The 27,821-nt window shown below is 47.8% G+C and overlaps 1 protein-coding gene and 1 long non-coding RNA gene across 9 annotated transcripts in view; one reads left to right on the top strand and one right to left on the bottom strand.

Moving 5' to 3' along the window:
* ENPP6 (ectonucleotide pyrophosphatase/phosphodiesterase 6) overlaps positions 1 to 27,821 on the bottom strand; it is a 102,748-nt gene that overhangs the window by 57,087 nt on the left and 17,840 nt on the right. For 2 of the 8 annotated variants that reach the window (XM_073219185.1, XM_073219182.1), the window contains exons 1-2: positions 22,101 to 22,228; positions 20,727 to 20,913 (exon numbers count right to left, since the gene is read on the bottom strand). The exons of 2 other annotated variants lie outside the window; for them this stretch is intronic. Coding sequence is in view for 4 of the 6 variants with exons in the window: in XM_073219182.1 (XP_073075283.1) it covers positions 20,727 to 20,733 (7 nt within the window). In the remaining 2 variants the exon portion in view is untranslated. Of the gene's footprint in view, positions 1 to 20,726; positions 21,304 to 22,100; positions 22,240 to 27,821 lie in introns of those variants that run through there. 4 more of the 8 variants (XM_073219186.1, XM_073219180.1, XM_073219181.1 and 1 more) reach the window with 4 other exon arrangements.
* On the top strand, positions 22,459 to 26,511 carry LOC118968021 (uncharacterized). Its single transcript, XR_012124037.1, has 4 exons — positions 22,459 to 22,878; positions 23,178 to 23,349; positions 24,075 to 24,266; positions 25,831 to 26,511. It is a non-coding gene; the product is annotated as an uncharacterized lncRNA (long non-coding RNA).

Below are 27,821 nucleotides of genomic sequence, written 5' to 3'. Positions count from 1 at the left end.
ATGAACCTCAAAAATATCATGCTCAGTGAAAGAAGCAATACTGAAGAGACCACTTATTGAGTGACTCCATTCATGTCAAATATCCATACAAGGCAGGGCTAAAAAGACATAAAGTAGATTAGTGTTTGCCTGGGGCAGAGGTGGGGACAAATGGGAATTAACAATAACCGTGTGTGAGGGGTCAGACCTCACCACCAACGGGAGGAGAGAGAGCGGGGAAAGGGAACAGGAAGCGAACGCTGAGGCCCCCACTGCGAAAGGGCCGGCAAAATGGACGTCAGTGGAAGTTACTAGAATGTGAGACTGAGAGGAGAGAGCAAACTCGGAACCCCAAAAAAGAGACAGTCTCTAGAAGGCAATGACGGTCAAAGGTAAAATGCCGCAGAGAGATGCTGAAAGCTGTCACTGGATCTTGCGATTAGAGGGTCTTGGCTGAACTTAGGAAGAGCAGTTACGGTAGAAGGATGACATCAAAGATCAAATTACAATTCATCCCTTTGCCCAACCCAGGTCCGAGCTTAGGCCTCGCCCTTGCCGACGTTGGGTCCTATTCTCCGCACCCCAGTAGCCAGAGTGATCTTTCTAAAAAGGAAGTTACATCACACTGTTCCTCTACTCAAAACCCTCAAAGGCATTCCCCACACTTTCTGCACCGTGACCCACAGGGACCTGACGTGGCCTTGTATCAGCTCAGGTCCCTTGATAAAGGGACATTGTGACAAAATCAGAAAATGATTGGGGGAAGCATCAGATACAGATGAAGGGGAGGCGGCAGGAGTGGGAAGGAAAACCCTTCACTTGTCAAGGTGGACATTTGTGAACGAAGATGAAGGAGGAAGGGACTGGTGGGAAAAGACCTCTGCAATTCTAAGAAACTTTGGCCAGATTGATGGGGGTCCTTCAGCCAAACCCCATTAGAGCCACGGGTCCCCCCTTGCTCAGCCACTGGCTAGGATCAGCCTGGGAGAAGTGGGGGACTCGGGGCAGCAGCTGGAGCCATGGCTCAGCCATGCTCCCAGCGGCTGGAATCTGCACGGCCTGTTTTCAGGGCCTCTGAGTGTGTGTGGCCTCTCAGACCTCACCTGCCACTCTCCCCATCTCTCCTTTCTCCTCGGGGCTGTGCTGGCTCGTCGCAGTTCCTCCAGTATCCTGAGCATGGGCCTGCCCCAAGGCTTCCATCTTTGCGGGTCCCTCTGCCTGAATGCTTTGCTCTCAGATGCCAGCCCCCTTATTCTCTTTAGGTCTCTTGGAAAGGCATGTCCAGGCCCTTCTATGTAGAAGGGCACCCTCATTCTTGGTGTCCTTAACTCTCTTTAACTTTTTCCATGGAATTTATTACCACCTGACATCACTGATATCTGTTTGTTTATATGTCTATGGCACTTCAGAGGATATAAGTTCTAGAAGGGTAGAAACTTCTCCTTGTTTCGTCCATGTTTGTCTCCAGTGCCTGGAAGAGCATATTTCTGGGCTCACAGAAGGCACTAGATACTTTTAGAAGTAAATGATAAATGAATGATGAACACCTCTTATACCCACAGAGCAAGTGTTCTGAGAATATTTGTTTAAAGAATGAACATGTTGGGCACTGTTCCAGCAGCTGGGGTACAGCACTGAACCAAAGCTGTGCTGTCACGGAGCACACATTCTCGAATAAAAATAAAGATGGGTGACTGAATGCCAGCATCTAACAGATCATTTGTGGGAGCAGAGTCGTCTTGTCATAGGTCACTTGGCGTTACCTTTAAGGGAGCCTGCGCCCAGGGCAGATGACCTCTGGAAGAGGGCTTGAACAAGCCTGATGCTTTTTATTGTTATTCCCGTGCTGCTGTTTCGATTCTGGAACTCAAGCGCCAGTTTACGTTGTGTCCAAAGCCTTTCCCAGTCATGTCCCCTTACAAAAACATTAACCTAGCTTAGCTTTTGTGGGGTAAATCCCAAGATTTACAGAGCAAACATTTTCTCCAATTACTAACCCAATTCTATTCAACAGAATCAAACATCACCTGGGGTTTTTGCTCCAAGAAGGTCATTTCTTCACCAACTGTCATTTGCACTCCTCCCAGTATTATCTAAAGATCTGAAATCCGTGCTCAGTTTGTGTCATCCTAGGCCTGTGGCAAGAAGCTTCCTCCCCAAAGATGCCTCTGGGCCTTGCTACTCTGTGTTTCCTGGTGGCCACTAGGAGTCCCCTCCTTGGGACCACGGAGACATCTCACATAAGATGTAAAAGGAGCTCAGAAGAAGTCACATGTGAAAACTGCTGCCAAGTAGCTCCAGAAGCCTGAAAATTTAGGAACAATTTAGCTTCAAAGAGAAGCAAGTCTGATGAGAAAAGATTCAGGAAAATGTATTGCCAATTAAATGGTGGAGACATTTTAAAATAAAGGAATCAAACCACAAATGTGCAATTCATTATTAGTCTCCTGGGCCCACGGATAAGAACACTTTTGGCATTTCATTTGTTTTCTTATGTGATAGGAGAGATATTGAGTGCAGCGTACAAGTCAACCCCTGGCCTTATGAACACAGGGACTTGAAACCGAATAGATCTACAAAGATTGATAGGAATCAAGACAACAGGTAAGGTGGTTAGGCATATTTGCCATTCTTTTAAAACTTAATTTCCTGGATTTTCCGTCTGTGACCCACTGCAGTGGCCACTTGGCCCGTCAGGCTGTTTCCAGGACTGAGGCGGGGACATGAGCCGCTCTGCGTGCCGAGCAGGCCCGCAGGCCCGCAGGCCCGGGCTGAGGAAGCGCATCAGCACGGATACAATGCAGTCCCTCAGGTCGCGCCAGGGATTGTCTCCCCACACTGTCCTCCTGCCGTTACCAGACTCTGCCTGGGGGCTACTCCAGTGAAGTGGGGGATGGAGTACATTAGATATCACCCCCCAAAAGAATTAAACTTTGTGCCTCGGAAATTGGTAGTGAAGGATGTGATTTTTAAATAGAAATGTCTGGCTGAGGTTTCTAATCCCCAACATCCTGCCCCAAGCCAGCCCATATTCCTTCTTTTTAAAACCGTAATGCTGAGTCCTAACAGGACGAGGGGTATGTGTAAAAACCAAACTCGTACTTTGAAGAGTCGCCTTATGGACATACGGCTTCCAAAGCTAAGCAGAGCTGCAGCCCCAGGCGGGCTCCGCAGCCGCGCAGGGCGGCCACAGGACCAATGCCAGCCTCACCTCTGCTCTAAGACCAGCCAAGGTCAGGTTCAAGCGAGCGGCGGCCCAGACGCGATGATCGTGACAGTCGCTGAGACAAAGGACCTCGTCACAGCGTTTGCATTCACTCCGGGGAGCCCTTGGCCTCCTCACTTTTTCACAAAAGAAACTGGAACCCAGAAAGACTTGGAGGCCCCAAAGCTTAGATCCCTCCACAGCCCAGACGAGAACCCACGTCTCTTGCTGCTAGTCCATCCTCCTCCTCACACAGATTCCTTCCAGGACAGAAGAAGGGACCCAGCCAAAGCCCAGCTCAGTGTGAACGGGGTGGGGACGTGGGGACTCACGCAAGGGGAGAAGCATTGCGTTTGGCAGTGAACTGAAAAAATTCAAAATACGTCGAAGTAAAATGCAACGTAATCTTGTTTTGGCAGAAGCACTGCTTTTTTATTTCATGTTATTAAGAAATTCATATTCTCCTGCTGACCATGAAACCACCTGGAAGTGGAAATGGGGCTAACACAGGACACCTCCTCCCTCACACCACGTCGCCCCAGGGAGCCCTCGGTTCTGAGAACTCTTCCAGACTCAGTTATAAATGGCTTCAACTCCCAATCCTAAAATCTCTTAGGAAAATGAAAGTAGTTGTTTTAAACCACCGGAGCACTGGATTACTCACCGGTTTGGAATTTCACGAAAAAGGTGAACCGTAAGAGTTTTGAGTTGGGTGTCTACTTGCCTCTTAAAATATTTGACAGGGCTTGCAAAATAACTTAATTATACCCATGCCTGCTTTGTGTTCCCAGAACCTATTCTGGGCTGGATGTGGACAGGCATTGGAGAGAAGAGGGCAAAGAGAATCGTAGAGCTACGTCTGAAATGGTCTTTACCACTTCTATTTGGAATTTTCAGCTGCTGTAAGACTAAAAATGTTCCTCCCACACCCGATAGAACGGAAAGAGGAACCCCTTTTCTGTTGGTGAAACTGGCTGAGTATTTAGGATAAAGCAGTTTCCAAAAGCTTTGTAAAATTCCAAAGAGGGACCTATTGAAACCCTCCGAAGTGTCAGGGAGCATGGGACACTTGAGTGGGATGTAGGGCAATGGGAACCGTGCCCTCCTTGGGACCACCACCACTGTAATGAGGCCCCCCAGAACCAGAAGCAAGTAGTCAGGGCCGCCTCGTGGGGGTCTGGGTCAGTATCCCAGATGTGGCTTATCAAAAGAGGCCTGTTTAAACCATTCCTCACAACTGTTCAGCCTCAGCCATTTGAGATAAGTAGCTAAGTGTGTGAGGTTGAATCCTCTCTTTTATACTCACCCCAGAAGCGCTTATTGTTCACATTGTCCATTGAGACACACAAAGGAGGGCTTAAAAACATAGTTGCCTATGAGGTTGCTTGGTCTGGAGGAAGCCTGGAAGGCAATGACTCGGGCACTGCGGGTGTCTGTGTGCAGGCGCACGCCATGTGCACAGCACAGCTGCAGTGGCACTGTCTGAGGGACAGACGCTTACACGGGACGGGCTGCCCTGAGAGGCACTTCCTTACACGCAGGCAGGGGCACAGGATTGGTACTCAGGGTTCTGCCATGTATGGGCTCTGAGCTCTTGAATGAGTAATTTAATAGCTCTCGGCCTTGGTTTCCCTGTCTGTACAGAGGGGATACCTACCTTACAGAGATTCATGAGGACTCTCTGAAATAGTATTTGAAAGCACCTTGTACTGAGCACTGTAGACAACTAAATAAAGTAGTCGTTTGGGAAATGTACATTCTGTTCCCTGCTTGACTGAATCTGGCTGCTTTCAGCAAAGGAAGACAATGGAAGTGCTGCAGAGACACAGGCCACCCACTGTCTTCCCAGAGCCTGACGCTACCGACCACAGGTGGTGAAAATGCTGAGTGATAGATGGGGGCTGAGGGTCTCTGTTTTGGTCTTGATTTGCTCACTTCCTTGCTAGGCGACCTCAAACAAGCCGCCTACCCTCTCCAGACTTAAGTTCTCTCATCTGCAAAAATGCCCTTACCTAAACCCCAAGGTGATTATGAAGATCACTGGGGGTATAAAGATTAGAAAGGAAGAGTAATTGTCTTTATTTGTAGCCAACATGATCTTCTAAATTCTTGTATACAGAGAATCCTAAGGAATCCACAATTTATACTATTAGAACTAATAAATTCAGTAGAGTAGTCAGATACAAGGTCAACATGCAAAAACCAATTGTGTTTTCATATGCTGCAAAAATGAAACAAGATAATTTCATTCATAATAACATCAAAAAGAAGAAACTGCTTAGAAATATTCAACAAAAGAAGTGCAGGACTTGTGCATTGAAAACTAGAAAGCATTGCCGAGAGAATTTGGAACCTGAATAAGTGGAAAGACATCCCATGTTCATGGAATGGAAAACTTAATATCGTTAAGATGGGAATACTTCCTAAATCATTCCATCCTAAATTGTTCCATAGATTCAACACAATCTCTATTCCAGAACTTTACAAGTTCATCCTAAAACTCATCTGGAAATACAAATGACTTAAAGTAGCCAAAACAATCTTCAGAAAGAAATACAAAATGGGAAGAATTATACACCTTGATTTCAAAACTTACCTCAAAGCTAAATAATCATGGGAGTGTGGTCCTGGCATAAAATAAACATTTGGAATAGTATTGAAAATCCTGGAATGAACTCTATCATTTATGGTCAGTTGATTGCCAACAAAAGTGTCAAGAGAATTCAGTGGGAAAGAAATAGCTATTTCAACAAATGGTGTTGGGGCAACTACCTCACACTATACACAAAAATTAACTCAAAATGGATCACAGACCTAAATAAAAAGCTTAAAGTACAGAACTCTTAGAAAAAAATCATAGGAGAACACAGGAGTAAATCTTTATGATGTTGGGCTAAGCGGTTATTTCTTAGGTATGACACAAAAAGTGTAAGTGATAAATAGGACTTCATCAACATTAAATGCTTTTGAACTTCAAGATGGTCCACCCAGAAAATGAAAAGACAGCCCATTACCTGAAAGAAAAATATTCACATGTCATATATCCCTGTAGGAACATCTAAGAATAAAAAGACAACTCAATTTTTAAAAATGGATAATAGAATTTGAAAAGACTTTTCTCCAAAGAAGGTATCAATGAGCTAATAAGCACATTATGTTAAACATCATTAGTCGTCAGGGAAATGCGAAACCAAACCACAGTGAAATGCATCATTCCACTAGAGTGGCTCCAATAAAAAGACAATGACGCATGTATGTCACTGGGGGTGGGAATGTAAGATGGTACAGCCATTCTGAAAAACAGTCAGACAATTTGTCAGAAAGTTAAATACAGAATTACCATATGAGCCCACAATCCCACTCCTAGGTATATGCCTAGGAGTAATGACAACATTTGTACACACAAAGGTTTGTGCATGAATGTTCATAGTGGCATTGTTTCCCATAGTCGAAAAAAGTGTAAACAATCTAAATGTTCATCAACTGATGAATGGATAAACAAAACATGGCCTTTCCATAGGATGGTGTCCTTCTTGCCAATAAAAAGGAATGATGTACTGATACAACACGCATGACCCTCAAAAGTATTATGCTTGGTGGAGGAAGCTAGACATTTTGGAACACATTTTTTTGTGGTCCCATTGAAATAAATGTCTAAAAAAGACAAATCGTTAGGAAAAGAAAGTAGACTAGTGGTTGTTGAGGGTGGGAGGTGGGGATGGAGGGCAGCTACAGGGCACAAGGTTTGCTTCTGGAGTGATGGAAATATTCTAAAATTATATTGTGGTGATAGTTGCATGCTTCTCTAAATATACTAAAAATCACTGAGTTCTACACTTGAAATGGGTAGATCTTATGGCACATACATCATACCTCAATAAAGCTGTGACTAATAATTTTAAAATAGCAATTGTGATCACAACTATACAGATCCATATATCAGACCTCATTAGCAATTTTGAGATTACATTAGATGGTCCAGATTCCCAGCTACACGACTACCAGCCCCCAGATCCTCCAAATGCAGACTTTACCTACATGCATGGTCCTTCTCTCCCTCCCCCTCTGGCCTCCAAACTCTGCTGCTATGTACAAATCCCTGAACATAGTGACTGTTTTGTTCCTTCTTTTTCTGTTGTATGATACTGTCTCCTTGGACTGAATTTAATTTTCCTGTTGATAATGCCTTGTCCTCCTTGATGTCTCTGACCCTGTTTGCTGACTTTCATTTGTGGTCTTGGCTAGAATAGTCTGTGGTGTGTCTGTCCTTCTTCCTTGTCTCCTTTAGTGGATCTTCTCTTACATCGCGCTCCCTAAATGTGAGCAAGTTCCGCCAAGGTTTCATCTCAGCCTCTCTCTTCTCTTGGCATAATCCTCCCAAGGGGCATCAACGACTCACATAATGAGGGTATCTGACAACTCCCAAATCTACGTCTCCAGGCCATCGTGGCACTACACGGAGATATTTTATTGAAATACTACTTAGCCTGTTCTCTTCCTGAAGATTCTCTTCCATTGCATTTCAAGCAGGTATCCAGCCCCTGTTGTCTTCAGAGAGGTCTGTGTTTCTGGAACAACAGCTGGTATCATCTGCTGGAGACATTCCTTCCTTTAGGACCTTTTTTTACCATCTCACACTGAGCTCATTCGAACACATTATGAATGGGTTTCTAAAGGGGAGGGGAGGAAGGAAGGTATATATACATCTTTCAGAGACGCAAGGAAGAGAGGAAGGCAGGAGGGGCTACCTAATTTGCAGGACCTAGTGCAAGGTGAAAATATGGACTCCTTTCTCCATAAATTATTGAGAATTTCAAAATGGTGACAGCAGAGCCTGAACGCAAGCACAGGGTGCCTGCAAGCGCAGATCCCAGTGTGACTGCATAGGTCCCAGGCTCATGAAGCTGGTCCTGGTGGAAAACTCTCCTCCAAACCAGGGAGCTATAAGGACTCAGCTGGTCCAGTGAGAGTGGAAGATGATGCACTGCTTGGTGGCAGAACCCCAGGGGGACACTAACATCTGACAGATACAACAGGGGAGGCTGGAGTCACTGTACAAGGTTTCCCAGCTCAAAGCAGCAGAGCCTTGTCTCTGGAGCCACATGGATCAACAGGTGCCAAACTCCTAGGTGGTTCCGTCTCCTCCCTGAGGATCTTTGATGAAATCTACACACAAAGCTTCTTTGAATCCCATCTCCCTTTCAGCTTGCATGCTCTGGGAGATACTGGGAAAAGAAGCAAAAGTCGTCTAGGCAGGGACGCCCGGCCGTGAAAGTGGAGGGGTTCAGAGCAAAGCTGAGAGCCCAGGCCAAGTGGCTGACCTGGGCGAAAGGCCAGCCAGGGTTGGAAAGGGTGCCTGTGCATCCGTCCCTGTTCATGTGAGGGAGGCCGGGCTGCAGCCCCGACTGGGAGGCCTGTGCACGGTGAGGGTCTCTGCCCTTATCTACCACTGGATCTCAATCTGATGCCTGCGTCTCCTGTGTTGCACAATGAGACAAACCCACTAGCATTTCTAAGGCATCTTCTGCTTTTCACATTTTGTAATTCTGAATGCCTTTGGGGGAAATTTTGGATTGGAAATAGTGGATTTTGTAACATATTGCCAAGCTTATTCACATAGTTTTAGTGTTATATTTTACACTGATAAATGCGCGCTAAAATGGACTATGAAGGTCACAAAGAAAAATGTGCAGGGAGGGGTGTCATGGTTTGGGACAAGGCCAGCTGGCCAAGCTACAGGCGAGTTGGTCAGCCTGGGAGCAACGGGAACAGGCAGTTAGACCCGCCACAGAGCCCAGCAAAATCAGGAACAGCCTCGGGTGCTGGGAAGTCCAGGATGACAGGCTGGGTGTGGCAGTGGTGTTGCTTTGGGCCCTCAGAGGGGGAGCATATCTGGTGTGAGGATACGCTAGGGGAGTCCAAGTCCAGTGGGGTGAGGGAGTGCACCAGTGGGGTGTTAGAGAGCAGAGGAACCGCAGCAGAGGAGGCTTGGCAACAAAACTCTAGGGCCCAGAAGAAAGCTGGAGGACGTAAGCTGCTGCCACCAGGTCAAACAGAGGTCAGTGGCCAACCCTGAGCCAGAGAGTCCAGCACACATGAGTCAAGTGCCTCTCCTGAGCACCCACTGGCCCTGTGCAGGCTGCCCACCCTGCACGGCCCTCCAAGCAGCGTGGACCAGCAAGCAGGGGACATGCCGTGTGGACTGGCCCAGCCTGCAGGGGGAGCTCGAGAGACCCATTTTGAGAATGGGAGCCCTTTAGACGCTAGACAAAAAAGGGGTCCTGATAGACAGAGGACTTGTCTTTAGTCCTGCTCCTCAGAGGGGCAGTGGCAGCTCCGATGAGGCAGAAGCGTTCCAAGGATGGCGTTCAGGGCCTTAACTGGGTCTCCTGAGCTCTGCCTGGCTGGTTTGCAAGTCTGCAATCACACTGAGAAAACCAGACCAAACCACAGAACATTACTTTATGCTCACCAACCCAGGAAACATCTTCTAAAAAACTCTTTCAGTGTGAATCTATTCCCCTAAATCACAAGGGGAATGCAATGGGCTGAATACTTGGGTCCTCCCCAAATCCCTACCGACATCCAGTCCCCAAGGTGATGATATTAGGGAGCTGGGCTTTCGGTGGGTGACTAAGTGAAGAGGGTGGAGCCCTCAGGAATGGGATTAGTGCCCTTGTAGAGCACTCCTGCCCCTTCCACCATGCGGGGACAACAAGAAGACGGCTGTCTGAAGCCTGGAAAGGGCTCTCACCCGAACCCCAAGCCTGCCGGCACCCTGATCACCCACTTCCAGCCTCCAGAACTGTGAGAATAACACTCCTGTTGTGTGTAAGCCCCGCAGTCAATCGTGCTTTGTTACAGCGACCTGAACTAAAACAGGGGACTTACTCAGTTAAATTAAAATGTCTGCTTATCTGGCTAGAGATGAGCAAGTTTCACTGGATATGGCTGTCATTTTTAATTTTTAATACTTTGAATATATAAATCATATTGTTCAAAAAACAGGCAAACAGGTATCTTTCTCCCATCTTTGTCTGTCATCTCTCCAGTTGCCACTCCAATAGATAACCACAGTTCCTGGTTTCTTATGTATCTTCAAAGACATGTTTTCCAGCCAAGGGGCAAAAATCCTCAGCTGGGCCCTGCATGGTGGCATCTCCCAGCAGGGGCTGCTCGCTGCCTCCTGCCTCCTGGGGGCACCTGGCTGGACAAAGGGCAGTACAGAGGCTGCTCCCACACCATGGAGCATTTGGAGAACATGCGTGGGAAGTTTTTAAAATAACTGACCTGGCTTCTGGGAACATCCAGACTAAGGGACTTGGTGGCATTTTCCAGGGGGCTGCTGGAGCCCAGAGTGGGGACCCTGGTGGCTTCTATGAAGTGCGCTCCTGCCCTGACACAGCCCAACCTCACATCTCCCCCTTTTGATAGACTCTCGGTGCGACAGCTTGCAGGTCAGGGGTGAACCCCAGAGGGGGTCTGCCTCCTTCACAAATGAGAATACAGAAGCCCAGAGAGGGATTGGAATGCACGCTGCCAGTGGGGGCCAGACCTGGTCCAGGGCCCTTCAGAGGTTCATAGTCTGACCTGCACAGGGGTGGCGGTGGGGGAAGCACATTCCAGGCTGGGCCTGTGGTCTGCAAGTGAGTGACTGAGAAGCCCAATATTTGAGGTTTTCTCCCAAACACCTATGTTTGTGTAAGGCTTTTGCCTTCAACCGTTAAAGTTTTCTCAAGCCCACCTGAGAAAGCCAAAGCCTTGTGCACACAGATAATTTTTCAGGGAAAACTAGACATGCTACAGAGTCGCTGGGCTAATTTATTTGATTTGTGTACAGAATCTGGAAGATGAGCCCAAGGCCCAGAGACCCTGTTGGCAAACTGTGGGTGTCTTACCACTATATCCAGACATGGGGACCTCCACCTGCTGCCTCTCACCCTCCCCTCAGGCCACAGTCCTTGTCAGGGGCCATCAGCACCCAGTGGGACTAACTACATTCTTCAAATGTGTAAAAGCGGTCAAGGTGGAACTGCTGTGACCGTAGCAGAGGATGCAGAATGTCATCAGAGCCCCTTGTGGACACCTTTCCCTCTGCCCCACTGTGGCCCTGAGAACTATCGGAACCTCGCCACTGCATTCCCAGCTTCTAGAACATTCCCTGCACATATCGGGCACCCACTAAGTACAGTGCTAACCCCAGGGGTCCATCTGCCCAGGCCTCTCATTTCAAAGTGGTGAGAACTCAGGTCCGGAAGCTGCTGTGACAGATCCAGAGTCCTGGTGGGGTGTAATGGAATCAAGGGCCTGGCCCAGCTCCCTTCCCACGCTCTCCCTGGTCCCCCAGGGCTTCCCAACCTGTTTCCCACCACATTTTGGGCTGGGCAACCCTAGGTGAGTGGGCAGGGGAGCCAGCCTCTGCGCACACGTGTAAGCCCTGCATGGCCCCTGGCACACAGGTAGGGACACTGCTGCGGACATTCACCTGCATTCGCACAAGGACCCCGCTTGCCCTCCTGCCACAGCCCTGGCCACCACGTAAGCGCCCACTTTTAAAGGCCGGTGCCAGGGGGAGTTGCTTCATTAAGAAGGAAGTATCTGCAGGACCCCTGATGAAGTCTGTTCATGATTTCAACCCTTTGTCCAAATGAGTCTGCCCACACACGGGCCCGTGATCTGCTGCCAGCCCTTCCTCCTTGCTGTGGGCAGGGTGAAAAACAGGGAGGAGGCTGTGATCAAGCACCTAATCCAACGGGAGCCAGATGCTACGCATGGGCCTGGAAGGAGCCCCAGACCTGCCCCAGGCCCTCGCCTGGGGGACCGTGGACACAATGGCCCTGTTCACAGAAGGGGACACTGCAACACAAGTAGGTGTTGTTTAAAGTGTCTCTGAAATAAATGTTGACATGTCGACCCAGGCTCCCTCCAAATTGATTTTAAATGTTCTTTAGCCCACTTTTGGCAGAGCATTCGCGGTAAGGCAGGTCCTGCAAGCAGCATGGTTCAGCCGAACTCCCAGAAGCCTTGGCAGGAGGCACGTGGTCCTATCAATCAACAGCTGGTTGGAGAGGGTGCGGCGCGTGAATGGGATGGAGGCCGCGCTGGCTCCGCGAGGGGGAACCTTCTGGAAAAGGGTTTGCTGTTATTTTAATCAAAAGCTTTCACCACATTTTGGAGCTTTCCCCGCTACCCTAAGCAGCCCCTTCTTCAGGGAGTGTTTCCAGCAGCTGAATGCCACATAATGAGAACTCCCTCTCATCACCATGGAAGCCAAGAGAAACACACTTCTTGAAAAGTGGCACTCCAGTGTAGAGAGGTCTGTTGATGGGAGCTTAAATAATGATGTGCCAGGAGAGATTATTTTTGTGAATTCTTGGAACACACATTTTCCTCAGGGCGTGAGCCGATGAGGGCTCTTCATGGCTCCTGTTGCCCGGCATCTCACCTCCCCACCTACTTCTTTAAGCAGCTTATTCAGAACTATTTACACAGAACATCGTTTTAAGTGGAAATGCAGAGAGTTAGGTGTCCCTGAGACTAAGTGACAAAATTTAGACAGAAGTTCATGCAGATGAGGAGACAGATTTAATTGTGTATCTGTGAGAAATATCCTCTACCAGTTGTGTAAGTCCATTTGCTGCGGTCCACTGGGACCCACTGGAGCAATTTCTTTCACCCTCATGCATGTTTCTGGAACTCTCTCTTAAGACACTGTCTCTTACCCCTAAAGGGCCGACTCCTGGTGAACCTCCTACTCCAACCTGAAATCTATTCTGATGAACACTTCCTTCCTCAAATAAACAGCGTTCCGCTTCCCCATCTCTGCTCACTGAAGCCCCAGACTTCTGACTATCCTATAGCCCTGGACTTAATTCAGGGCTAATTTTTGTTCCTTTTTGTTCCTCCATATTCACCCATTATCATTTGGCAAGTTCTGCACTCTGGTGATCTTCAAATTCAACTCTTCATTTACAGCCCATCATAAAGAATACATGTTCCAATGTTTGATGGGAAAAGAAGGAAAGGAGGAGCTTATTGGATTATCTTCAGTTTAGCTTTCAGAGCCTCCATCAACTCTGTGCCTTTTTTTTTTTAACAAGTTTATCTCTGGAACCTTCCAACCCCACCACGTGGTGAATGGGTCCAGCGTCCCTTCGCCTGTCCTATTAATGCTTCTCTCATGTTGCTTATGCTCTGGCCCTCAGATCAGCACAGTCTGTATAGATTTCTCTTTTTTTTTCTTAAGATCTAGTGCAAAATTCATCTACTAAAAATCTTTCCCCTCACCTTTTCATGTTTAGTTCTAGGTCTATCTTCTCCATGGAAATGTTTAAGACCACTATAACCCCAGTAATGCCTCTCTCCCCAGAACTGCAGACACTTAACTCTATCCACCCATTTTCATTAAGACCCACAGGTTTCTTATACAATGCAGCTAATACCCCATTCGGTGTCTGTGATAGATTGCATTAACGTTAAAGATAATCCACGGTGGAAGGATTATACATCCCTGACCTACTGGCAGCAAGCTTGGCAATATGATTTGCTTTGGCTGATGAAGTGAGGGGTTGTGACATGTACCCTCTTGGAGCAGAAGTCGGAAGCATTATTGCATTGTTTGGCCATTTTCCTTCTCTCTTTGCCACATGAGCTGCAGGTCTCACTTAGGTATTGCTTTTTTAGCCAGGGTCTCAAAATGAAGAAGAAACAGGTCTAGAGTTAATCCATAATGTCCATGTACGTGAGTGAGAAATAAACCTTAGCTGTTGTAAGGCCTTAGTATAGCTTGTCAGTGCAACATAATTTAGCCTGGTCTTACGGGTGAGGTGTATAATACGTACAGCTTTTATAATGGTGGTTTTACACAAAGTTTCTCATTCTGTCCTCACAACAAGCCTGTTGGGTAAGTTTCACCTTCTCCAGTCTACTCATAAATGATATTAAAACTATAAAGAACTTGTTCAAATTCTTAAAGTTAAAAAAGTGACCAAAGAGATGAAAGTAGATCTTCTGCAGCAAATCCATAGCTCTTCCCACTACACCATGCCTTGAGGGTTGAACTGTGTTCTCCAGAAAGGTATGAGGGGGTGCTGCCCCTCAGAACCTGCATGACCTTACTTGGAAACAAGGTCTTTGCAGATGAAACCCAGGTGAGATGACATCATTAGGATGGGCCCTAATCCAGTGTGACTGGTGCTCTTTTAAGAAGAGACGTACATAGGGACCCACAGGGAGAACGCCACGTGGCCACAGGGGCAGAGATCAGAGTGATGCATCGACGCATCTACAAGCCAGGAACATGGAGGATTGCCGGCCACACCGGAAGCTAAGAGAAAAGCACGGAACAGCATCTCCTCTGGGGCCTTCAGCGGGAGCACAGCCCTGGCCAACACCTTGATTTCAGGTTACGGCCTCCAGAACTGTGAAGGAATGCATTTGTTTTTAAGCAGCCCAGTTTGTGGCAATTTGTTACGGCAGCCCTGGGACACCAATGCACTCTGACTGCTTCAGCTTCGGGGCGGACACCACCAGGAAGGCTCAGGAAGTAGGTGTGGGGTCTGAAGTGGTCTCTCTAAAAAAGCTTTCGTTCTTCCATAGGCAGCCTCGTGTCCACACCCTGTCTGCACTGGTTTCCAAGAGCTGTCATAACAAAGTGCCACACACCCGGGCGCTTAAGCAGCAGAAGCTTAGACTTCACAGTTCTGGAGGCCGGATGTCTGAGATCAAAGGGTCATCGCCAGGGTGCGTCTTTTCAAAGCCCCTCGTTGGCTTGCAGGTGGCCGTCTTCTCTGCATCCTCACATGCTCTTCTCCTCCGCCATCTGTGTCCTCATCTCCTCTACTTACAAGGACACCAGTCAGACTGGATGAGGGACCTTTTGACGGCTCTGTTTTAACTTGATTACCTTTGTAAAGACCTATCTCCAAATACAGTCACATTCTGGAGCCTTGAGGGTTAGGACCTAACACATGAATATGGTTGGAGACACAATTCAGCCCTTAGCACCATCTCATGTTTTCAGTATCCAAGGAGCTCCCTTGTGGCCTAGGCCATTTGAGCAATAGGGGATGGAGGCCGAGAACACAGGGGTGGCCCTGCCCGCGCTTTAAGTTGCCAGCCCCACCCCGGGGTCTGACCGCCAGGACCACACAGAGCTTAGCCTTCACTGTCTTCTCACGGTTGTCAGCATGGTTCTGAACTATTTGCCTTGTTTGTGCTTTGCTGTGTATCCACCTCCTCGGCTTCAGCAGCCTTGGCCAGGCCTGGGCTCTCTCTTGGGCTGTGTGGATGTGTCTGGATCACACATCCTGGTTATACGTCTTGCCAACACCCCAGGCCTCTGATGCCCACTTTGGGCATAGCCCCGCTTCTTCTGGGTATACTCCTTCCCACCCTCTTGCTGCCTCCAGACTTTTAGCCAAAATTTAAAACAAAATCAGTAGACATATTCTGAAATATATTAATATTACTGGACATAGCTGGCAATCAATGCACCTAAATGGCTGTTAATTGCTTTCAGGAAGCAAAGCATAATCTCAGCATTTCCTCCTCATTAGTTTAGGTCTGTCTAAAATCAAAATATTAAACAACAAGTTCCCTGAAACGCCGAATGTTTTAATCATTATTATAATGCTTCCTCACTGTAGTTAAGTTTTATTTGAAGCAGCAGAATAAATGGTCACACCGGTGCTGTGCTACACTGGAGTGAGAGGGAAGGACAGAGTGATGTGAGCACTGCGAGTGGGGCCCCAGGGGAGGCCTGTCCAGCACAGCAGCTCTGGGGAGAGACCTGGAGCAAGCAGCCGAGCAAACATGGGTCTTTTGGGGGGAAAAGCACCGCAGCCAATGAACAGCAAGTTCAAGCGCCCGGGAGCAGGAAAGGGAGCGAGAGAACCAGGCCAAGGGGCGAGCTGACCACATGGGGACGGTGCTGTGAGGCCTTCAGATTCCACAACGTGAAAGCGGAGCCCAGAGGAGCAAGCCGCTTAGATGTGCGCTGGGAAGACGGCTCTGGTTCGGAGCAACGGTGGCCTGTAGGGCAGAGGGAGGCGGGAGCAGGAGCCGAGAGGAAGTTGGCCGGGGTGCGGGGCCAGAGGGGGGGAAGATGGGTTCTGTGGTCCAGCCTGAAAGTACGGCCACGCAGAGGTGACCGGTGACACCACCGCCACAGCTGGGTTTGGTAGCAACGAGGGGCGAGGGAGAGGCCACACCCAACAGAGCGCATCCCAGCAGGTACCTGCACCTAAGGGGCTGGGATGCTGGTGAGCTCCACGCGGACGCTGGCCTGGGGCCCGGCCCAGGCTGCCTGGGCGGCCGCGCTCCCCAGTGAACCGGAGTTCTCCAGGAGGCTGAGGGTGCTGGCCTCAGGGCTGCTCAAGTGCTTTCTGTGTGGACTTCCTTTGGTCTGAGTGACAGCAGGTGTTAATTTAAATCAGCCATTTTCTTAAAAGCAGAGGAAAGCTTACCTTACCCTGCAACCTCTCACTCCACAACGTTGGGTCCTTGATATTGTGAAGAATTTACTTTATGTGCAATTTCCAGGAGGTCAATAGGAAACTTGTTGGCACAATTATCACTTCTCAGCTGTTAATTTCCTTAATTTTGCTTTGATTTCAGTAGAGAATTAATAAAGCGCCTTTACTCAGGCCCTGGCTGCCTCCTGGACTAGTGCTGGGGAGACCTTGGTCCCAGGTCCCCAGGACGCCAGCTGGGTGCCCCCAGACTCAGGTCAGGGCCCACTAACCGCTGTGTGCGAATGAGGTGTGATGCTACCCTCCAGTCTCAGCCCTGCTACTGACACTCTTGGGTGCCTGGAGCGAAGCACCCACTCTCCCTTCACTTCCCTTACTAGTTCCTAAATGTTGAAATGATAATAACATCCTGTATAGCAAACTCATTTCAACACAGGTTCAAATCTTGGTAGATTATGTTCAGTAAAAATTAAATCTAGACCAACTTCCCCACAGCCACTCAGGACCTTTCTGGGCTACTTTCCCCAAAAGCTTAATCTGAAGTACTCAGGCATTACACACGTTGCCACTGGCCTTGGCCGACCGATGCGAAGGTGTGCTGCCTCGAAACATACCAGGCATTTTCTCTTATCTGTGATCTGGATTACCTAAAAATAATGCTTTTCTTCCATGGATTTTATATTTAAACTTTACTTAATTCACATGTGGCTTTCCCTCAAAGAGAATAATGTTACAAAAAGATGCACGGTAAGAGAAAGTAGAACAGAAAGCAATCTAGAGCAGTTACAACTGCTGTGTTTAATTCACATTAAGTAGACCTTTAGAGAGTGTATGCATAAAGATACAACGAAATAGGCCATGCTTGTGGCTACTGACTCCAGCTCAGAGCCACCTCCTCCAGCATGCTTCCACCCACTATTCCAGCCAGAGGACATTCTCCTGCCTTTCGGTCTGCTGCAGTCCATTCTCTGTGGCCTCACGTGGCCTCTTCTCCATGCACACTTATCCCTGGGTTTCCCTTTCTTAAAAGGACACCCGTCACATTGAATCAAGGTCTCCCTCTAATGGCCTCATTTTAACTTAATCACCTTATTAAAGATTGTATCTTCAAATACTGTTACATTCTGAGGTACTGGAGGTTGGAACTTCAATGCACGGATTTTGGAGGGACCTGATTCAGCCCTTGTCATTAAGTTTAGGAGATGAGCAGTTTCCTGATGGGTCTCACTTCCTCAACTTGAGTATAGACAGGAAGGCCCTGTTTTAAGATTCTATGTGTGTTCACAGCAGTCAATTGACTTATGGTTCTTCTTGATCACTATTAGAATTTTGTTTGCATTTGTCCTGATGCAAACATATTTTGAAGGAGGAAAAAAAATCAGCTAGGGGCTGGGCGAGGTGATTTCCAAGTTACCTTACAAATCTTGCAACTGTTCACTTCCCATCACTCTCAACGGGCTTCCTGTGAAATTCTTCTCTCTAGAGAGTTTTAGTCATTTACTTAATTTCTTATATTTGGCCTCCTGAGAGGCTCTAGTCCTAACTTTTTCTAGTTCTCCAAGTGTTGCTTATGTCTGCATCCAGCAGCATCTGAGATTCCTGGCCTGCTTAGGACCCCAAAGCTGAGGAAACTGAGGCTCAGGGCAGCTCAATGACTTGCCCAAAGTCTCCCACATCCTCCTGACCCTGTGAGGACTCCCCCCAAGTTCTTCCAGCTTCAGGGTTGGGGTTCCTTCCAATTACCCATTATTGCTCATTATGCAAAGAGAAGAACACCAAGGGCTTTATGTGTTATGAGCAATAATTCATGTAGTGAAGTGAGATCATAGTTTCTCTTATAAATAATGAGGAACCCTAAAACAGCATATCTTTTAGTATTAAAAGGGTCTGGTATGATTCTTTTGTTCATTCATAGAATGGTTAAATGCTCAAACCATATGTTTAAGTACAATTCCCAATGGCTCTATCCTTCCTTACATGAGAAAAGAGGAATTTTTCAACATCAGGTGGAAAAATGAGCATGGATATTGGGAGAAACAGTCTAAATTTAGTCCTGAGTCAGTTCCAGGGCAGTGGGGATGATACCAGCTTCATAGCCTGGCATCTCCCAGTCTGCCATCCTGCTCCCAGCCTCCACCTTTGCTCGGTAGGTACAAGACGAATCACACCCACAGACATTCGCCCACAGTCTTGAGCCCCGTAGACACATCCTGTATACAGATTGTTCCAGGAAAAGTGGAAAAGCCAACGTAAGTATCGAGCAGGCTTTCAAACCAGATACTACAGTTTACCACCTAAAAGTATACAGGCATAACACCTACAGAGAGCTTGCGGCTTCCTCCAGCCAGGCTCAGTTTGAGAGTGAAGGTGAGATCTTGGGCAAACGCCCGTGGGAACCGCCCTGTCCCACCAAGGAAAGGGCTCTCTGCCATGCCTGGACAAATGAAAACACCCACAGCCTGAAAAGAAGGTGCATCTCTCCGTGACTGAGGCTTTGGCAAATTATCCCTTGTGCCAGTGCCAGGGAAGTGGGTCTGACAGACAAAAGCCCGTGTCACTGGCTCGGCTTCTCTGTGGGGAGTGGAATGGTCTGACATTCTAAAATGGATTTTGTTCATCTTCCACAGAGACTGAGAAAAGAGCACGTGGCAGTTAATGAATTGGGTCTCCCAGCAAGGCTCTGAAAGACAACTGGAGTGGGGGTGGTCTGCCTGCGTGCAGCTCCGCGGACAGAACCGAGGTGGGGCTGTGACACACAGTAACAGCTATGTGGGGCCTGCAGCCTGCACACTGCTGCCCTGCCAGGGGACAAGCACGCCAACGGAGGACGAGAGGCCTTGTGTTCATCCTCTGTATCTCACAGATGCTCGGGGTTTGTCAGGAGCAATCTAAAAATGAGCAAATGAATTCCTTGCTTGTGTGCAGTCTGGATTACTTTTCTCTCTCCATGCCTTCATTTCTAACTCTCCGAAGTATCTTTCCCCTGTAGTTTTATGGCATTTTTCTGTACATATGCTTACAGTGCATAGAGTCAGAGATGTCAATTTGTCTTCCCAGATCACTTCAGCTTGGCCAAAAGAACCTCTTTGGTTCTGGGGAGATCCATAATGAGATACAAGAGTTCTCATCCCATTCCTGTTAACATAATTTATAGAGTTTTCCCTGTGCTCAGAGCACATAGCTCAGTCCTGCATAAGCAGCAATAACAGTGCATTCTTAACAGCCTCCCTGGACAGTTTGCTAAATTCCTTCTGAGAGCCTCTTGCTGGCCCTCACAAAGGTTAGCTGAAAAATAAACTGGAAGCTGGGACTCCAACTGTGTGAGCAGGAAGTATGTTCTAGTACACAGAGAGGCACAGGCTCATGCAATCCCACCTGAGGTTCCGGCAAGCCCAGATGAAGGTTACCTTCAGGCAGAAGCCAGCTTTCCCAAGCCGAGGCACGGTCTGGGCTGGCTTCACTTTGCTTTGGTTTACTTTAATAGATGTTAGAAGTTAAAAGTGGAAATCTGAACTATGCAACAATATTGTTCTTCTCCAAGTCATTTTACCTGGCCCAGAAAGGGCAAAGAAGGGGTAAGTGACATGCTAAGTAAGACTCAGGTCGTGACCTAAAAACTGCCTCCAGGTAACCCAGGATTCCCTAGTCTAGCACATTGATAAATAAGCCAAAACGCCTCCAGGATGACTGATGACTGCAGAGCAAAGGGACAGAGGAACATGATACAGACACATGAAGACCTGTTGATTTTTTAAACTTGAACTTAGGAAGTAGGGAGTAGGGAGTTGGATAGACTTTTCATTTATAAAACAAATAACTACTTTTTAAATCATCCATTCATGTAGTTCTCTGTTCTCCACACTGAGAATCCAACACAGGTCCTTGGGATAACTCTGGGGGAATAACACAATCGTAAAAACAAATCTTGGTCAAGAACCCTGACTTCTTGTCTATCTTCAGTGTCCCCAAGAACCAGGGAAACTGGAACATTTAAATGGGCCTCTGCTGCCAGGGGCCAACTGTGCCCAGCTAGATCCTCCCTGCCCCCCCGCCGAGGGCACAGTACTCACCTGTCATTAGGGAGTAGTAGTTGGGATAGGAGAGACTGGGAAATTCTGGGGTCAAGTAATCCACTTTTACCCCCCTGCTCACAATCTCTTTGAAACCAGGAAAGGACTCCAGGGCCTCATCACTGATGTAGTCAAAGCGAAAGCCGTCCAGCAGGAACACCAGGAGCTTCCGGTGGGCTGAGGCTCCCTGCACGGGGCGGAGCACAAGGACCAGCAGGAGGGCCCCGAGTGTCACTGCCATGCTGCCGGGAGCCTGCCCGAGCCTGGCTGGCACAGCCGTCCCCTTGCAAAGACGGGGGATGGAGAATCTGTAGCTATTCTCTCTCCTAGGGGCTGGACCTTGACTGCTGGCCTTCCTGAGCCAAGTTCACTCTCAGAATTTAAAGGTACAGCACCCCCTTTTAGAAACACTGATGCTTGCCCTTCACTGGAAAGCCTGGAGAACAACCCTTCGGAGGAACCAGGGTCCCAGACAACCCAGAATTCACACCAGGCACGAGCGTGCATCCTTATTATGCTGGGTGAATGTTCCAGAAATACAGGTGTTAGGCAGAAAGAAAGAAATGAGCGCGATGAAAAGAGGGTGGGGCCCACAAAGAATTTAGGAAGCTAATCAGATAAAGCCAGAGAGCCAGAGATAACTCAGGATTAATTGAATGCAGCCATAGGGACCTAGAGTGGCCGTGAAAGGCCCAGGCACTCCCCTGATGACAATAAAAGTCCACAGATAAAAACGGCAGAGTGCCGCCCATCCAATTCTCCAATCAGATCAAAGACCCCAAGGCCAACGAATGCCAATCAGGGGCTTCTCTGCCTTTGTCTACCTTGGCTCTGGGCCACTCCTCCCTTGGAGGGTCAGCACATAAAACTTCCATTTTGCTTCGCTGTCTCTTTCAATGCTCTGTTGGGGTGGGGACGAGGAAGAGGAGGATGACCTCAGCACCCCACACGTGAGGTGCCCTGGGGCAGAGAGCAGCTCCAGGGGTGCCCGGGCCTGCCCCTGGCCGGAGGCACTCACAACTCACCTATTCTCTGGGAATCCTCCCCTTCCCTCTCGGTTTCTCACAGAATATGTCCATGCAGAGACTTCCTTCTCAAATTTCTCCTACTCGCTGCATTTCATTTCTTCCCTTCCTCCATGCCTTTGTGCTGGCTGTCAGTCGGCTAGCTGGGGCGACCTCCCCGGAGACCCCATCTCATGATCCCCCGTGCCGTGTGGTGTCCACCAAACCCCGCCCGAGGGCTTGTGCTCTTGTGGGAGCCCCTCCCTGGGCGGCAGCCCGGGCATGTGGCCCAGAGCTGCCCGGAGATCTCTCCCTTTACTCTCCTCTTCACCCCCGGCTCCCTGCAGCAGCCAAGAGCCTTCTCACTCACCTTGACCCTATGACCCTTTGCCCCTTCATGCTCAGGGTCCTTTCCATTGTCACATCTGCTCTATCGGCTCCATTTTCCATTTAGAGAGGAACAGAGACTTTTACCCTAATGGGATCTGCAGGTCCGACTTGACTCTGACCTTCCATCTCCAACAGCTTCTCCGGCCTGCCCGGCAGCCTGCGGGGGCAGCACAGCCTAGGGCCAAGCCCTCTTTCCCGACACTAGGTCTGTTTACTTTCATTTCCTCATGTTTGTCTGTAGTTTCAGCTCTCCGCGTTTCTTTCCCAAACTCTGCCCCTCCCTCGGGGGTCTGACTTCCATCCTCCTTGTCCTTTGACAGCAGGCTCAGCCTCCCTGTCCCCTGTGTGGACCTGCCTGTCACTCTCCCACTTTAACGTTAAGCTCCGCCCTCACTGTCCTTCCCCCTCGCCTGCTTATTACAAGTCCACTCAAGGTCTTTTCATCCTTCGATCTTTATCTCTGGTTTCATCCCAGACCAAGTCTCAGTCACCTGTAACTCCCCTTTTTCTCCTTTGCTGTCGCTCCATGGCACACACTTCTGGCCAGAGGGACAGAACTGAAGAAGTTTCCAGACTCCTGGGATTCTCCTGGTAGAGGACGGCATCATCCCGGGACTCCGAAGCTCAGCATGCCCCTCCCCTCCCCTCAGCTCTCTGTCTGCCTGGCTGGGCCGAGCCTCCTTCACGCTTCCATAAGGACCTCCCCTGTCAGCCTTTGTCGTCACCCACCACGTCTCACGGGACCACCACAGATCACGGTAAGCCCCTTTAGCCCTTCACTAGGAAGCCACGAGACTCCAGTCCACCATACCCCACCATATCCCACTAGGAGACGTCTGAGGGGGGAAGAGTTATGGTCTTGGGCAGCCAGCTGTGCCACGACCTCTGGGGTAGACCCTGATACACGGGGCTCTCTAACCCATTCCAGTCCAGTCTCTGCCCTGCCCTCACAGACGTCCAGGACAGGAAGGGTTGAGTTTCAGGTCGCTAGAAGATAAGAGCTCTGGGACAGACCCTGGGATGCTGGGCTCTAACCCATTTCTTTCTTCCTAGACAGGCCATACCATTGGGCTGCATCTGGACCCTGGTCTCAACTCGACCCTGAGATGCTTAAAAAGAAAAGGCGAATATTCTTTTACCATACAGCTTGGCCTCAATACCAACTAAGAGATCAGGAACAGTGGTTTAATCCTAACACCCTTATTCAGTTGTATCTTTTCTGTTAGCAGGTACGTAAATGGGCAGAGGTCCCTTATGTTCAGGCTTTCTTCCATCTCAGAGGTCAAAAAGACCCATGCCAAGCTTGCAAGCTTGGCATTTTTTACAACTTCACACCATCAAATTCAAAAGGTACTTTTACCTCTAGTTAATGCTGAGATTTTCCAGAGGACCCCTGGAACATGTCAGAGGATTTTCTCCTCATAAAGGAGAACTATTTAGCTAACTCAGCTTATTCATTTGATATATATTTACTTGGGAGGCATTGTCAAATGAATGATGCTAAACTTTAGATTACTGAACTGTTATATGTTACAGAAATAACCAAATTTCCTTATCAATTGCCTTATGATGAACTCCCATTAGATCTTTAACCATTGCCATTTGCAAGTCTTTTGTCATTTTTAGTTACTGTTTTACTCTGAAACTAGCGAAAAACTAGCTTCAGGCAGAAACACACGACTGAGTAAACTGAAGAGGATGATTTTAATTTTCATGACATTTTTGTTTCAAATGTTGCTAGTCTTTTAAAAAACATTGTGTTTATTTTTAAACTTTTTCTCTTAAGCCAACCTACAGCAGTTTAGTAAATTATACCTTTTTAAGCAGAACTGAATTTATCTTTCTCTCTACACGATCCTTCCAAAACTTGGAAACTCTCAGTGAGTATTTTCTTATTTTATGGCAGTAATTTTGTTTGCATAAGTTCAATAAGTCTCTGTTCTTCTTGAAACAGGACACAATTGAAAACACTGGTTATATTACCAAGGCTTTGACTGGAATGTCATGTTTGAGACAGACGTGCATTGACTCAGATATGACCAGACAGCTTTAAGGAACTAAAGTTGACTTTATGGAACCAACAAAGCCGCTTGGAAGAAGAACTGGCCTGACATCTTGCTTACAGGGTTCCCAGCAGCCTGACCAGGTGAGTAAAGAAGGTCACTTCCTGGCAAGTGCAGGAACCTCAGAATATCTTGGGGATCTTAAGAAGAGAAGAATTCACCCAAAGCCACAGGTCCTGCAGGCAAAACCTAATGGCAAGTCTCTGGCTTGGCTTTCCTAGACTCAAGAGGCCTTTACAAGTGCTATCTGAAATTCTTTATGAAAAGTTCCAGCAAATCACATCTAAAAGAGCCTATGTGATCAATTACTGTTCTTATGTAAAATAATCAGGCTAAGTGTTCTGAAGCTAAACTTATTTTACAAATAAGTTGGCATTTAAATGGTTATCTCTAATAAAAATAAAGGTGACTTTAGAGAGAAAAGTATTGTTTCAATAGTGCAGCCTTATCAGTAATAGATTCTAATACTAGTCATTGTAAAATATACGAGATCCTGAATTCTGGTTTCCTCAAAAGATCAGGCTATGACTCTCCAGACATTTCCAATTCCCTTCCATCATTTCGGCTCGGGCCTTATTATTCCTAATCCTCATATTTGGCCATACATTCTTAACCTCCTTGTCAAGTTTGTTCCCTCCAGAACAGAAAATCCAACTCTAGATGCTTGTCAGACAAAGATTTCAGCCCATGCTTCATGCTGATGAAGATGCATAACAATAGCCTCGCCATCTAGTTGCACCCTCCTTTCATGTGCCCTTGTCCAACTCAGTCACTGCTACGACATCTCCATGCCCTCTCTCTCTCCCTGACAGGCAGCAAAGAAACTAGCCAATCAAGCCTCTGATTCCTCAGCAGCTCTTAGAATCATGAGTTTAGTCCCACTCTCGGAACGGGGCATTCTGGCTACTCCCCTTTGCTAGACCCCTACTAATGCTTTTCCGAGCCCTACTGTTTAGACCATGCTTACTTAATCTGATCATATTTGTGTCTTCTCACCTAGAGGCACTCAAACTGCACTCATGCAGATGGCCATGAGACAAAAATTCCAACCCATCCTGAGGCAGGAGGTAACCGGTGGGGTGGGTAGAACAGGACATGTTGCCTTGGTAGAGATCGGCCAAGCAGGATGCTGACACCAGGCATCGTGGTCGGCCAGCCAAGCACAACCTTTAAGAAATCACCCCCGGAAATGGCCAGCCTGAGAAACAAGGGGGTTTTCTGATTCCAGCTCAGCCCCTAGCAACAAGTCCTAGGCAACCAGGCGGACTTCCTCCTTTCTAGTGCCTAGAATCCCCTAGACACTGCAGCCCAAAGAGCTTTCCATTGGAGCCCCTCCCAAATAGTGGGAATCTTCTTTTCACTCTTCATTACAAGCTTAGCTGGTTGCTCTGTACTCTTGTCTGGTGAATTTATTCTTTGTCACCTGTGAGACACGATCCTAGAAAAAAGAGCATCTCAGCCGGTAACAATGCCATCAGATGACCACACATCCATCTTCATGGAACCACTCGACTGGCACCCCTACAGCCAGACTCCCCCTTTCCTCAACAGATAGCAAGGACTGAGACATGCCCCCACTCAGGCAGAAACAGCCCCACTGTTTAAACCATGCTTACTGAAACTCTTAAACAAATTTATTTCTTCCAGACTACAGTCTTTCGAGATTAAAGTCCTATTGTCATGAATATTTAAGCCTCTACCAACTGATAAATTAGCTGACTTCCTGAGACCCCAGGACGAGCACCCTCACTGCACCATCCTGACAGTCAGCAAGCAGAGGGACCCAGAAGGACTGCCCCTCACTAGCAGGAAGCAGCCAGGGCGGGCATCACCCCTCAGCCCAGTGACCTGGGTCCCGACTGCTTGGGGGTGGGATATGAGGCGAAAAGACAGACATGAGTGGGAGGAAAAGAGGGTGGGGCCCACCAAGAACTCAGGGAGTTAATCAGATAAAGCCAGAAAGCCAGAGATAATGCAGAAGATGAATTAAATAAAGCCACAGGGACTGAGAGTGACTTGAAGGGCAGTCACTCCCCACATAACAACAACAACAAAAAACCCCCAGATGAAAACATCACAGCACAGGCCCATGTCTTCAATCCTCCAATCAGATCAAGCCCTCAAGACCAAAGAATGTCAGTCAAGAACTTCTCTGCCTTGCCAAAAAAACCCACAAAAGAAGCCTCCGGGTAAGCAGCCTGCCTGGGTCTACCTTGACTCTGGCCTGCTCCTTCCTTGGGGTGTAATCAAATAAACCTGCCTTTCATCTACCTTGACTCTGGTCTGCTTCTCTGGAGAATATTCTAATAAAACTTTCATTCTGCTTCACTACTGTGTCTCTGCCTTTCAATTCTTTGTTGTGCTGGGGACAAGAACTAAGGAAAATAAATGCAACCTCCAACACAAGCAGCCACAGAGAGATGGAATTTTAGATGATGACAGAAGTCAACACGAACTTTGCCGTCAGGCTGACCGAAGGCAGGAGCCAAGGAAAAAGGCCATCTTTTAATTGCTCTTATCCCACGTTGTTGCCCAATTTAAATTCTCTTGCTGACATCTGTGCTTACAATTTGGTAACATCTTCCCTCAGTAAATAAACAAAAGACAATAAAATTAGATGGGCCTAAGTATAGCACAGAGAAGACAAGTAGTGAGCCTATAGCATCTTACTATGCAGACGGACAGTGACTGTAATGGGGTATGTGAGGGGGACTTGATAATGGGGGAAATCTAGTAACCACAATGTCGCTCATCTGATTGTATATTAATGATAACAAAAAAAAAATTAGGTGGGCCTATTTGTGAACTTCTGAGCAGTCATAAGCATTAAAAAACAAAGCATTTTGTCTATGTCTCAGCCACTTATTTTTTACATAAGCAGGTACAATGTTTATTTTTTAATTGTTCAGGTCACTGGTGTCCAAACCCATCTGTAGGAGGAGGTGGTTCTTAGCAGAGCTGTAGAGCCAGAGGGCAAGCTCCAAAGCTGGAAAACGGGCTGTCGTCACTGGCAGACTGGTCCAAAGTAGCATGGCCCCAAGAGGGCAGCATGGAGGGCCAGAGCTCAAGACAGAAGAGCAGGGCTGGAAATAACCACCCAGGCTCAGCAACAGGAAGAACCAGGCAGAGGGGGACTTGGATGCTGACCAGGAGGGCCGGGAAGTGCAGCAAAGTTGGGTGAGGAGACAAAGCACCGAGTCCAGATTCCCAGGGCTCCCTGGGAGGGGCCTTTCATGAGGCTGAAAATTAAGTGTAAAAGCTTATAAAATGTGCATGCCCATGGCAAGTGTTTAACAAATGCTAGCTGTTAGCATTATAGTGTTGCTTGGATCCTGGTGACTCCTGCAAGGTTCAGAGCAAAGATTATAGGAACTGAAGGCAGTCGGATCAACAGCAGCCTCTGACCTTGACCAGTCCTAAGATGCCTCCCTCCCCGCTGCCCTCTGCCTGCTGGGGCCTTTTCTTCTCTCCTGTTCTACTGGATTTAGAGTCAAGCCTTTACATGAGATCACCAGTCACTTTCTAAATTGTGCTGCCAACAAGGAAACATATCAGCCAAATTATCGCTCCCATCCCAGCCGACTTAGACAAGGACCAGACTTCATTTTTCCAATAAAAGTAATGCTTTAGGCAATTAA

Source organism: Manis javanica, chromosome 12 (assembly GCF_040802235.1).
Source record: "Manis javanica isolate MJ-LG chromosome 12, MJ_LKY, whole genome shotgun sequence".
Lineage (NCBI taxonomy): Eukaryota > Metazoa > Chordata > Mammalia > Pholidota > Manidae > Manis > Manis javanica.
Note: the sequence above shows the minus strand (reverse complement) of the source record. Positions and strands in the feature narration are given on the sequence as shown.